We start from the raw sequence: 12,737 nt of genomic DNA, 5'->3' as shown, positions 1-12,737 counted from the left end.
GAAACAGATCTCATGTTGTGGCCACGTCATCGATGAAGAGGGGTTACATAAGTCCCCTGAAAAGATTGAGGCAGTAGTCAAGGCCCCAGCACCAGAAAATGTGTCACAACTGAGGTCGTTCCTCGGGCTGGTAAACTACTACCATAAGTTCTTACCAAATTTGTCCACGGTATTACACCCACTGAACACCCTACTGCAAACGGGTACCATGGAAGTGGAATGACGAACGTAGACGAGCTTTCCAGAAGTGTAAAGAATTGATCACATCAAAAGAGGTGTTGGCCCATTTCAACCCAGCACTACCAATTCGTTTGGCATGTGATGCATCACCCTATGGTATTGGAGCGGTGCTGTCGCACAAATTCCCAGACGGGTTGGAGAGGCCAGAAGCCTTTGCGTCTCGGTCACTAACTTCAGCCGAGCGCAACTACGCCCAGATTGACAGGGAGGCCCTCAGCCTAGTATGGGGAGTAAAAAAATTCAACCACTATCTGCATGGGCAGAAGTTCACCTTGCTGACTGAGCACCAACCACTTGTCTCCATCTTTAATCCTAAGAAGGGCGTTCTAGTGATGACTGCACAACGGTTACAAAGATGGTCCCTGTTTCTAGGGGCGAATCAATATGAAATAGAATTTAAAGGCACAAAACAGCATGGAAACGCTGATGGGCTATCACGCCTGCCACTGCCTACTGTGGAGGAAGCACCAGCAGTGGACCCTATCGAGATATTTTATTCGTCAATAATTGAACGATTGCCAGTAACGAACACGGATATAGAGAAGGAGACCTGCAATGATCCGACACTGTCTCGGGTATATGATTTGACGGTGAGGGGATGGCCAACACATGGCGACTCACTGTTGCCAGCATTCTCATCCAGAAGAGAACAGCTGTCAGTATGCCAGGGGACAGTGATGTGTGGATCCCGAGTGGTGATTCCACCCAAGTTAAGGGAGAGAGTGCTAAATGAGCTTCATGAAGGTCATTTGGGAAGGGTGAAAATGAAAAGCCTTGCTAGGGCTTGTGTGGTGGCCGGGGATCGATCAACAAATCGAGGACCTAACCAAGAGCTGCTCAGGATGCCAGAAGGTCCAAAATGCACCACCACATGCCCCTCTACACCCATGGGAGTGGCCCTCTTTTCCATGGCAACGGGTGCACATTGATTTTGCTGGTCCATTCATGGACTCCATGTTCTTAATAGCAGTGGATGCTCACTCGAAATGGCCTGAGGTGATAAAAATGTCCTCAACCACTACAGAGAAAACGATTGCAGTCCTATGGACCATATTTGCCAGGAACGGCTTGCCAGAGCAGATTTGCTCTGATAATGGACCACAGTTTGTGTCCGAAGAGTTTCGGAAATTTATGAGCAGGGATGGGGTCAGGCATTACACATCCGCCCCGTATCATCCAGCCACAAATGGATTGGCTGAGAGGTTCGTACAAACCTTTAAAAAGGCGATAAAGGCCACGTGCGACGATGAAATTCCACTACAGCATAAGGTGGACAATTTCCTATTAGCCTACAGAAATGTGACGTATGCAGTCACCAACCAGACCCCGGCCATGATGTTCTTTAACCGAAGGTTGAGATCTCGTCTGGATTTGCTCAGACCAAATGTGCGAAGAAATGTTGAGGATAAACAATTCCAGCACATCAATGAGAAGCCGACAAGGAGCTTCAATGTAGGACAACCAGTCTTGGCCTGTGACTACCGAACAGAGAAATGGCAACCTGGAACGATATGCACAAGGCAGGGGCCATTAATGTACACAGTGGATGCCGGGGAGAACATTGTGAGACGCCACGTCGATCAGATCTTAGCGTCACAGGAACGAGTCAACCCCATGTCTCGAGTACCTGGGGATGCACCCGACATACCGGTAGCATCTACCCCAGAACCAGTAACAGTGGAAACCGATGAACTAACCGACGAAAAGGGGCCAGAATCCCCTCCGCACCAAGAACAAGAACCTCAGGAAAGGCGCTATCCCGAAAGGATCAGGAAGCCGCCCCAAAGACTGAATCTATAAATGGACTATTGTTTAATGTACATGTTAAAGTGTTAATTGTTATTTGAATATTATGGGTACTGCTAATCTAAAAGGGGAGGAATTGTAGTGTATGTACCTTTTAAGAGAGAACGACTTTTACAGCTCCTGTATACTGTAGTACCGGCAGTGACCACACCTGTATATAAGCCTTGAGCATGCCTCTGTACCCCAGTCTTGAGACTACCCTACTCCAGTAAATACCTGTTGATTGTTAAGTTACAGCATCCGTGTGGTTATTGAAAAACATCATACTCTCAGAATCACGGATCTAACACAGAGCAAGTTCCTGATGATTCGTTATTAGAAAGCAATAAGCTGGACCAGTCCTCAAGGGTTTAAAATATCGACTTCAGAACATATTTCTTCCATAGTCCTTAACCTGCAAGGGAGGTTCAGTTTTCTGTAGACTTCACACAAGATGTTTGTACGTGGCTGAGGCAATATTTCGACTGCTCTCCATTACTTTAGACTGATGGAAACTGAACAAAAAATTACTGGAAAAACGCTCGGCTCTTGTCTGCCAAGCTCCAGAAAATTGTACATCAAAGATCAAAGACACTATACAAAGAACCTGCATGGTATATAAATGGACAGAGTAACTAACACTTGTCGTCTGGGTCTTAATCCTGATGAGACCCAAAACAATGCACAATTGAACTGCCAACAGAAATTCCCCCACCCCCCGCCTGAATCTGCCATTTAAAGTTTAGTAACATAGAATCAGACAGCACAGAAGACGACTATTCGGCTCATCGTGCCTTTGCCGAGAGAGCTATCCAATTAGTCCCACTCCCCCGATCCTACCCTGTCGTAGCCCTGCAATTTTTTCTCTTTAAAGTAAGAAAATACTTAACTGGTTATTTCGAACACACATTTGCTCTGTACATCTAAAGTCTTAGGAAAACTTCTGTATTTTTTTCAACATAATTTGATGCAGAATGAAAGCCCTCCACAAATGGCACTGTAGCTCGAGCGTACCTTGCTGCTGCCTGAAGCCCCAGCTCTTGCATGTCAGGATTTTCAAATAAGGTGCTCTTGTTGACTGTTTCTATACCTTCACTGGTTTTAGAATGGCCATTTCCTAATGTCTGGTATACACTGTACCGGTAGGCAAGTTACAGTCCTATATTAAGATGTATTAAATTATACATTAATTTATAAGTAATAACTCGCATTAGTTAGACTAGAATTATGCCTCATACAGGGATTTTTTTCCCACCTGATTGTACATTTCTATATGTATTAGGGTTTACTTTACTCCAAGCTGTCGGAAAAGTTAGCCAGGAAATGGGGGACTGTTACTAGTGCTAATCTACCGGGGTGTGTGTCTCTCCCAATTTTCTCTTTCCCCCCCCATTTACTACTTCTGAAGACACTGACTCTTAGTTCTACTTCCAGTTCCACGGGTATTGACAAACTTATGGTACGTATGTCCAAATGTGCGAGTGTTGACAGGTTATTTACCTGTCCCCATTGCACTGAAACCAGCTGCAAAGGCGGGTTGAGATACCAGCTACCAGAGATATTAATAGATTAATTGAATGTGCAAAACTGTGGCAAATGGATTCAATGTAGGCAAGTGTGAGAGGTCATCCACTTTGGACCAAAAAATGATAGATCAGAGTACTTTCTAAATGATGAAAGGCTGAAAACAGTGGAGGTCCAAAGAAATTTACGGATCCATGTACATAAATCACTAAAATGTCATGGACTGGTACAGAAACAATCAAAAAGGCTAATGGAATGCTGACCTTTATATCTAGAGGACTAGAGTGCAAGGGGTTAGAAGTTGTGCTGCAGCTACACAAAGCCCTGGTTAGACCACACCTGGAGTACTGTGAACAGTTTTGGGCACCATACCTTAGGAAGGATATGTTGGCCTTGGAGGGAGTGCAGCGTAGATTTGCTAGAATAATACCTGGACTCCAGGAGTTCAATTGCAAGGGAAGATTACATAAATTAGGGTTGTATTTTCTGGAATTTAGAAGACTAAGGGGTGATTTGATGGAAGTTTGCAAGTTATTAAGGGGAACTGATTGGGTAGATAGAGAGAAACTATTTCCGATGGTTGGGGAATCTAGGACTAGGGGACATAGCCTAAAAATTAGAGCCAAGCCTTTCAGGAGTGAAGTTAGGAAACACTTTTACACTCAAAGGGTGGTAGAAGTTTGTAACACTCTTCTGCAAATGGCCGTGGATACTGGGTCAATTAATTAATTTTAAATCTGAGATTGATTTTTTGTTAACCAAAGGTATTAAGGGATATGGGGCAAAGGCAGGTGTTAGGTCACAGATCAGCCATGATCTCATTGAATGGTGGAACAGGCTCAAGGGGCTAAATGGCCTCCTCCTGTTCCTACGTTCCTACTTGACAGTGCAGCCCATCATCAGCAAATGTCCATTCATGCACACCAGCAGGGGTCTTTTGATGGTAATTAGGTGTGCAAAATCTGCCTTTAGGCCCCCCCCCCCCCCCCCAAAAAAAAAGAAAAGCTAATTGTAGCACTGTAACTGCTGCCTTGATTAAGTTTGGGATGATCTTGGTTTCTGAGGCTGTAACTTTGCCTCCTCCATTGCAGGGCTCTAAATTATGTTCTATATTGAACCGTCTAAAAACGCAGCTTCCTGTGTCGATTGAAATAGGCTTCTTGAGAGTGGGAAGTTTTCTCATTTCAAGGACAGTATTTTTTCACTTGGGTGTGGATCAGTTGATCACACTATTGGTTCCTTTTTAGATAGATGCTCAGTATATACCATCTGTACATGTGTTCAAACATGCACAAATCTTTTGCTGGAACTGTTTGTACAAAAAGAGCCAGAGGGGAGATGAGAATTTTTTTTAACGTGGCGAGCTATGATATGAATGCATTGCCTGAAAAGGTGGTGGAAGCATATTGAATCATAACTTTCAAAAGGGAATTGAAAATTGAAAGGAATATACTTCAAAAGTAATAAATTATTCTTAAGAGTCTATGATTCTGTGAAAAACCTGTGTGCAGGCTCCATTGCATACTTCAGGTGGCACTTAAACCTCCAGTTTCTAGTTGAAAGGTGAAGATTAAAGAGGAAAGAAAGTATTGCATTTTGTTGCAACACATTCTTCAGCTTTAATTGATTGTACCTGTACTTTGGTTTTGTTTAAATCCAACACTCTTCGTGTTTTGTACAGTACTGGGCCCAGGAGTGCAAAATGCCAGGCACCATACTATATAATATGAAGATGGCACTCTCTGGGCCTCAGATGAAAGCTGTGGCTCAGTTAGTAGCAGTCTTGCCTCGGAGTCAGAAGGTTATGGGTTCAAATCCCAGTCCAGAGAGTTGGAACAAAAAAATCTAGGCTGACACTTCAGTGCAGTCCTGAGGGAGTGCTGCACTGTCTGAGGTGCTTCTTTCAGATCATAGAATCATAGAATGGTTACAGCACGGAAGAAGGCCATTCGGCCTGTTGAGCCCGTGCCGACTCTTGGCTTGTTCCACTACCCTGCCCTTTCCCTGTAGCCCTGCAATTTTTTTCCTTCAGATACTTATCCAACTCCCCTTTGAAAGATAAGATTGAGTCTGCCTCTGCCACCCTTTCAGGCAGTGCATTCCAGATCTTAACACCTCACTGCGTAAAAAAGTTTTTTCTTGCGTTGCCTTTGGTTCTTTTGCCAAACACCTTTTATCGAGTTATAACCTTAAACCTGTGTCCTCTGGTTCTCAACGAACAGTTTCTCTCTATCTACTCTGTCCAGACCCCCATAATTTTGAACACCTCTATCAAATCTCCCCTCAATCTTCTCTGCTCCAAGGAGAAGAACCCCAGCTTCTCCAGTCTATCAACGTAACTGAAGACCCTCATTCCTGGAATCATTCTCTTAAGTCTTTTCTGCACTTTCTATAAGGCCTTCACATCCTTAGCAAAATGAGGTGCCCAGAATTGGACACAATACTCCAGTTGGGGCAGAACCAGTGTTTTATACAGGTTCATCATAATTTCCACACTTTTGTACTCTATACATCTATTTATGAAGCCCAGGATCCCATAAGCCTTTTTAACTGCTTTCTAAACCTGCCCTGCCACCTTCAACAATTTGTGCGCAAATACCCCCAAGTCTCTCTGTTCGTGCACCCCCTTTAGGATTGTACCATTTAGTTTATATCTTCTCTCACATTTTGGTAGAAAGAATATCACTTCATACTTTTCTGCGTTAAATTTCATCTGCCACGTGTCCGCTCATTTCACCAGCCTGTCTGTCTTCCTGAAGTCTATCACTATCCTCCTCACTGTTCACTATACTTCAAAGTTTTGTGTCCTCCACAAGTTTTGAAATTGTGTCCTGTACACCCACGTCCAAGTCATTAATATATATCAAGAAAAGCAGTGGTCTTGGAACCAACCCCTGGGAAACACCGCTGTATGTCTTCCTCCAGTCCAAAAAACAACTGTTCACCACTACTCTGTTTCCGATCACTTAGCCAATTCCATATCCATGCTGCCACTGTCCCTTTTATTCCATGGGCTTCAACTTTGCTGGCCAGACTAATATGTGACACTTTGTGAAACGCCTTTTGAAAATCCATGTCCACTACATCAACTGCATTACCCTCATCAATCCTCTGTTACCTCATCAAAAAACTCGATCAAGTTGGTTAAACACGATTTGCCTTTAACAAATCCATGCTGGCTTTCCTTAATTAATCCACACCTATCCAAGTGACTGTTAATTTTGTCCCTGATTATTGTTTCTAAAAGTTTCCCCACAACTGAGGTTAAACTGACTGGCCTGTAGTTGCTGGATTTATCTTTACACCCATTTTTGAACATTTGCAATTCTCCAGTCCTCTGGCACCACCCCCGTATCTATGAAGGATTGGAATATTATGACCAGTACCGCCGCAATTTCCGCCCTCAATTCCCTCAGCATCCTAGGATGCATCCCATCCGCTCCTGGTGATTTGTCTACTTTAAGTACAAACAGTCTTTCTAATACCTCCTTTATCAATTTTTATCCAATCAAGTATCTCCACTACCTCCTCGTTTACTATGTCTATGGCAGCATCCTCTTCCTTGGTGAAGACAGATGCAAAGTACTCATTTAGTACCTCAGCCATACCCTCTGCCTCCATGCATAGGCCTCCTTTTTTGATTCCTAATTGGCCCCACCTTACTACCCTTTTACTATTTGTATGCCTATAGAAGACTTTTGGATTACCTTTTATGTTGGCTGCCGTTCTATTCTCATACCCTCTCTTTGCCCCCCTTATTTTCTTTTTCACTTCTCCTCTGACCTTTCTATATTTAGCCTGATTCTCAGATGTATTTACAACCCGCCATCTGTCATACGCACTCTTTTTCTGCTTCATCATAGTCAGTATCTGTTTCGTCATCCAGGGAGCCCCGACTTTAGTTGGCCTGCCTTTCCCCCTAGTGGGAATGTGCTTGAACTATTTCCTCTTTAAAGGCAGCCCATTGTTCCATTACAGTTTTGCCTGCCAATCTTTGATTCCAGTTTACTTGGTCCAGATCTGTTCTCATCCCACTGAAATTGGCCTTCCTCTAAGTATTTTTACTCTAGATTGCTCCCTGTCCTTTTCCATAGCTAATCTAAAGCTTATGATACTATGATCAGGGTTCCCTAAATGTTCACCCTTGCTCCACTTGATCTATCTCATTCCCCAGAACCAGATCCAGCAATGCCGCCTCCCTCGTCGGGCCAGAAACATACTGATCAAGAAAGTTCTCCTGAACACACTTCAGAAATTGTTCCCCTTCTCTGCCCTGAAATGTTAAACTGAGGCCCAGTCTGCTCTTTCAGGTGGACATAAAAGATCCTATGGCACCATTTCAAAGAAGAGCAGGGGAGTTATCCCCAGTGTCCTGGACAATATTTATCCCTCAATCAAAATCACACAGATTACCTGGTTATCACGTTTCTTAAATCACAACAGTGGCTACACTTCAGAGGTACTTCACTGGGATGTCCTGAAATCGTGACAAGTGCTATATAAAAATGCAAGTCTTTTTTTCATGGGTCCCAAGAATGACAATCTGAGGTATGGACAGCCAAATGCTTCTAACCCTTTGCTTAACCAGGGGCCAACAACATTCTTGTATACTCAATAGGGGGAGATTGTAATTGGAGGTTACGAGTTTCCTCTTGAATACTTCTCCTGAAACCTAGCACTTAAATTCCTTTAGACATTAGTTTTTGATGGTTATGGGGAATAATTAATTAACTACTAACAAGCAAAAGAAGCAGTTTTTTTGTTGCCAGCTTTGTCACCTGCCCCCCCCCCCCCCCCCCCCCCCAAAACCCAGTGTCAAATGGTTACAGTTGGACTGCAGGGTATCACAGCTGAACTGATTTTGTCACACTCACACATGCAGCAGTGATTGGATAATCGTGTTGAAGTTTGATCTGAATTTCGTGTCCCCCCCCCCCCCCCGAAAAAGTCTTGAGTGCAGGTATAGTGTCCCTATTATTCTGACCAAGATTCACTGATAATGATTTAACAATTCATAACATCCATTGCCAAGAGGGGGGTGAGGGTGGGAAATCATAAGCTGACCAGGAACAGATGGGATCCGGTTATGCTTAATTAACTACATAGTGATAACTACATCTGCATGAAATATGAAGGTGTATAGATGAACCAAAATTAAATCTGACCATTAATAGGGGGGCAGTATGGGTGAAATTGCCAAAGAAATGAATGGACAGTGATGGCAATGGGGATCTGACCTGTTCCATATAACATTTCTACTATATATTTTCATATGAAATTTTAGCTCGGCCAAGTATGGCAATTTTAAACTGATTTCTGTCGCTTGTTTTCTGGAAGTGGCTTCCTTTGTTTGGGGGGGGGGGGGTGGGGGTAAGGGACTGAGAGAAAATATACAATTCTGCCAAAGTTCTCTGCAGGTGAAATTGCAGATCAGGTTTTTTCCTGGATATGAAACTTTGGGTGCCTATACAAGCTTTGAACTATTGCTAACCAAATTCTGGATCCTTTGAAGAATAATATTCAAGCATGCAAGCTTGAAGATGTAGTAACTTTTAATGGCTGGGCCATCAAAATAACTTTGGCTTTATAAAAGCTGGCCATTTTTACATGGTTTGTTCCCAGATAATGCAGATGCTTGGTGTTGGTTCACATCATGAATGTGAGCACCCCATCTCCATTATCTCTCTCGATCTGTCTTGAGTGACTGTTCTGTATCCAAAGGCTTCTCCTGCTGGGTATACATATTGCAGCCTTTTGCAATATTTTTAGTTCATGTGCTTTAACTGGTTTACTTCATGTTGCAGCAGAGAGATAGGATTCCATAGTGCCTGGTGCCCAATCTTTGTGTCCTTCCAAACTGCAGTTAAAGGACATGCCGAAAACATTTTTAAGTACCAGTGAACATTTGTAATTTTTTTATTCTCGTTTCACCTTGCTAATGAATTTTCCATGCCTGTCAATGCCTGAATTATCTGGCTTGTCGTGGTGTTTTTCTACTTGCTGGAAGGGTAAGGGTTGTATGGTTCCAGCAGTAAGTGGGTAGATTGCTAACCCTGAGGTACACTCTTCGTCACTCCATATGTAAAACTAGGTTTTGGTTCACAGAAATATTTGCAGGTTGTTTCAAAGCACTACATATCTGATGAATTACTTTTTAGTGAAGTGCAGTCACTGTTATGTAGGCAAATGCAGCAGCCAGTTTTCACATGGCAAGATCCCACATTAGATCATGAATTAGATCAATGACCGATTGAACTAATTTTGGTGGCACTTGGAAAGGGTGGATTGTTGGGCCAGGATACTGGGAGAACTCGCTGCTCTTTGAGTAGTGCATTGGGATCTTTTATATCCACCTGATAATGAAAAAGACAAACTGGCACGCTCACAGCAAGAAACTGATTTATAAGTGAGCTACTAGATTGGAACCACTGAAGGAGGATGGAAAATAAGATTGTGGAGAAGGTCGTTATCTTGCACTCTAGGCAAGAGTAGTTTCAAGAGTTTTTGAATATGGAGTTGAGACAGATTCCCATTAGGGAGAGAAAAGTGAAGGCGTTGTCCATAACACTGGTTCACTTAACAAGAGCCTGGGGAAGAAGTGACATTGGCGATAAAGCCTGAGGAAAGAGGAGAAAGCTTTTGGGCACGTGTGATGGAATTGCCGCTGCAGTACTTGGAACAGTGTAACGTAAAATGGTAGAACTTCAGAATAGCATTCGATTTGCAAAACGGCAAATGTACCTTGGGTTTTGAGAGCAGCAGCAATATATCAATTGGAGGAGGAGGACGAGAATGAATGAAAGCTTCAGAGGCATTAGTCTAGAGTGCCTGGGAAGGTATTTGCTGGAGTTGTCTAAGATCGGGTTGAAGGATATCTACTTGGGGGCATATATTGCAAAAAAGCCCCTAACCAGGAGGCTAGCCTTATTTAATGCTTTCAATTTATATTAAAGCTAAAATCTCAGACAGCGCCTGAATTTGTAGAACTTCATTCTTGACGAGTAATTGTTTCTTTCACACCATCCTTGTGCTTCTGAGACTGTAATTGTTCAGGCACCAGAGGTCGGGTTTCTGTACTGGATCCTTACAGAATTATCCATGTTAATGTCTCTTTTACTTCTTTTGTTCTATCGCAGCCCTGCCTTCGATCTATTTTATTTCCTTTCCAGTTTTGAAAAAGGGTTTTGACCCGAAACGTCAGCTCTAATTTCTCTTCACGGATGTTGCCTGGCCTGCTGACTTTTTCCAGCATTTTCTGTTGTTGTTTCGGATTTCCAGCATCTGCAATATTTTGCTATCGTATCCATGTTACTAGTTGATTTTAAGGCTGCTGGCTTTGTATTGATAAGTTTAATGCTGATTGTGTACTCTTGTATTTACACCTAGCCATTCTTTTGTTTTTGTGTTAATCAAATTATATTTTTGTCACCTTAGGGCTATAAAGAATGCCAAAGGTCTGCACAGTAAGAAGGAGGTGCCAATCCACCGTGTTGCTGATATCTCTGGGGTAAGTTGTGTGCCAGTGTTGCTCCATCGCAACTTTTTAAAGTGGGAAAAGCTCAATTTTATTGTTTGGCTGCTGAATTCCAAAAATGTTTAAAGTCTATGATGATGAGCATTGTCTCCCTGCTTTTGTGTTGGAAATATGCAGACCCGGTGTTAAACTTTGTGATCGTGTATTGCTGTTTTAAATTAGATATTTATTCTGTTGTGAATTAAAAAACAGCAGAGGCACCATTGTAGATATGTTGATATTTTCTACACCCTTTGTAAATGCAAGTACAGGAAAAGTTCTGATATACGGGACCGGCGTGTTGCCGATCTATCAAAAGTGCCGGACATGCAAAGTCAACGTTGAAGCATACGTAGATGAAAATCTCCGTATTTGACAACAAACACTGTTGCTCAGCAACAGCTCGTAAACACTCGGCCCGTACCTTGAAGCGTCTCTGAAGCTGTTGCGAAGCTCCAAAGACGCTTTCCAGAGCCTGCCTGTTAACAGAATACTAGGAGAAGAAAAAAAAACTAACTAAAACGGCTGCTGATTTCTGCTGTTAGAGCAAAGTTTCCAGCCATACAACCTCCGGATAAACCAAAGTTTCCTGTACTACTTTGTGCTTGGTGATTTAAATGGATTTTGGTGCATCCAGTACATGGTAAAGTCAGAGTTTAATTCTGCTTATGTATTGTATTTTATTAGTTTCACGACATAGTGAAATCATCAGCAAAAGCATGGATAGTTAATGTGAGGGGGAGTTCACGGATATGAAGAAGGAAGAATGAGAAAGATAACGTAGCCCTAGAGAACTCAAGTTTGAGAAAGCGAGATGAACCAACAACAGCATATGTCGAGCAATGTGAGAAAACTAAATACTGAATGCTTTGAACAGGAAGACCAAATAATAGCTTATTTAAAAGTGCATGATACTAGTCTCTGTCAAAATATCTAAGGCAGTGACAATTCAGGTTCTTGAGAGGAAAGAACTAGCCTTAATGAAGGCAACAAGAGTCCTAGTGGAATGGCCATGTTGAAATCCATACTAATCATGAATTGCACAGTGATCTGCCTCATCCACAACTCCTAATAATGAAGCAGTGTATGCCAGCCTACAGCAGGACCTGGACTGGCTTCCAGGTTTGGGCTGACAAGTGGCAGGTAACATTCATGTCACATAAGTACTGAGTTCCCCTGCCCCATCAACATCCTGATCACCATTAACCAGAAGCTTTACTGAACCAGCCATATCAACACCATGGTGACAACACATGAGAGGCTGAATACTCCAATGAGTGGCTCAACTCCTGACCCCTTTGTTTTAATCCACCATGTACAAGGCTCAAATCAGGAGTGTGATGGGATAATCACCACTTATATGGATTGGTGCAACCGCAAAAATACTCTCAAGTAGTAGCTTGACGTCATGCAGGACAGAAAAGTTTACCTGATCAGTATCCCTACCACTGGACTTATTATTCACTCCTTCAATCACTGGCGCATTGTGCCTGCAGTATGTACTATCAACAGATTCATTGCAGCAACTCCCTAAAGTTACTTCAACAGCTTCTCCCTCCTCTGCAACTTCTACTACAGAAAGACGAGATCAACAAAGTAATTGAACCACTACTACCTCCAAGTCATAAATCATTTTGGCTTGGACATATGTCACTGTTTCTTTATCGCTGCTGGG

General features: G+C 42.7%; 1 protein-coding gene across 1 annotated transcript in view; it reads left to right on the top strand.

Moving 5' to 3' along the window:
* snd1 (staphylococcal nuclease and tudor domain containing 1) overlaps positions 1 to 12,737 on the top strand; it is a 1,037,556-nt gene that overhangs the window by 314,725 nt on the left and 710,094 nt on the right. The window contains exon 14 of the mRNA XM_086010590.1: positions 10,984 to 11,056. Within this exon, the coding sequence (XP_085866716.1) occupies positions 10,984 to 11,056 (73 nt within the window). The remainder of the gene's footprint in view (positions 1 to 10,983; positions 11,057 to 12,737) is intronic.

This window comes from Somniosus microcephalus, chromosome 17, assembly GCF_052327205.1.
Source record: "Somniosus microcephalus isolate GS21.2 chromosome 17, FLI_Smic_1.0, whole genome shotgun sequence".
NCBI classification, from domain to species: domain Eukaryota; kingdom Metazoa; phylum Chordata; class Chondrichthyes; order Squaliformes; family Somniosidae; genus Somniosus; species Somniosus microcephalus.
This window is presented reverse-complemented; position numbering and strand designations above follow the sequence as displayed.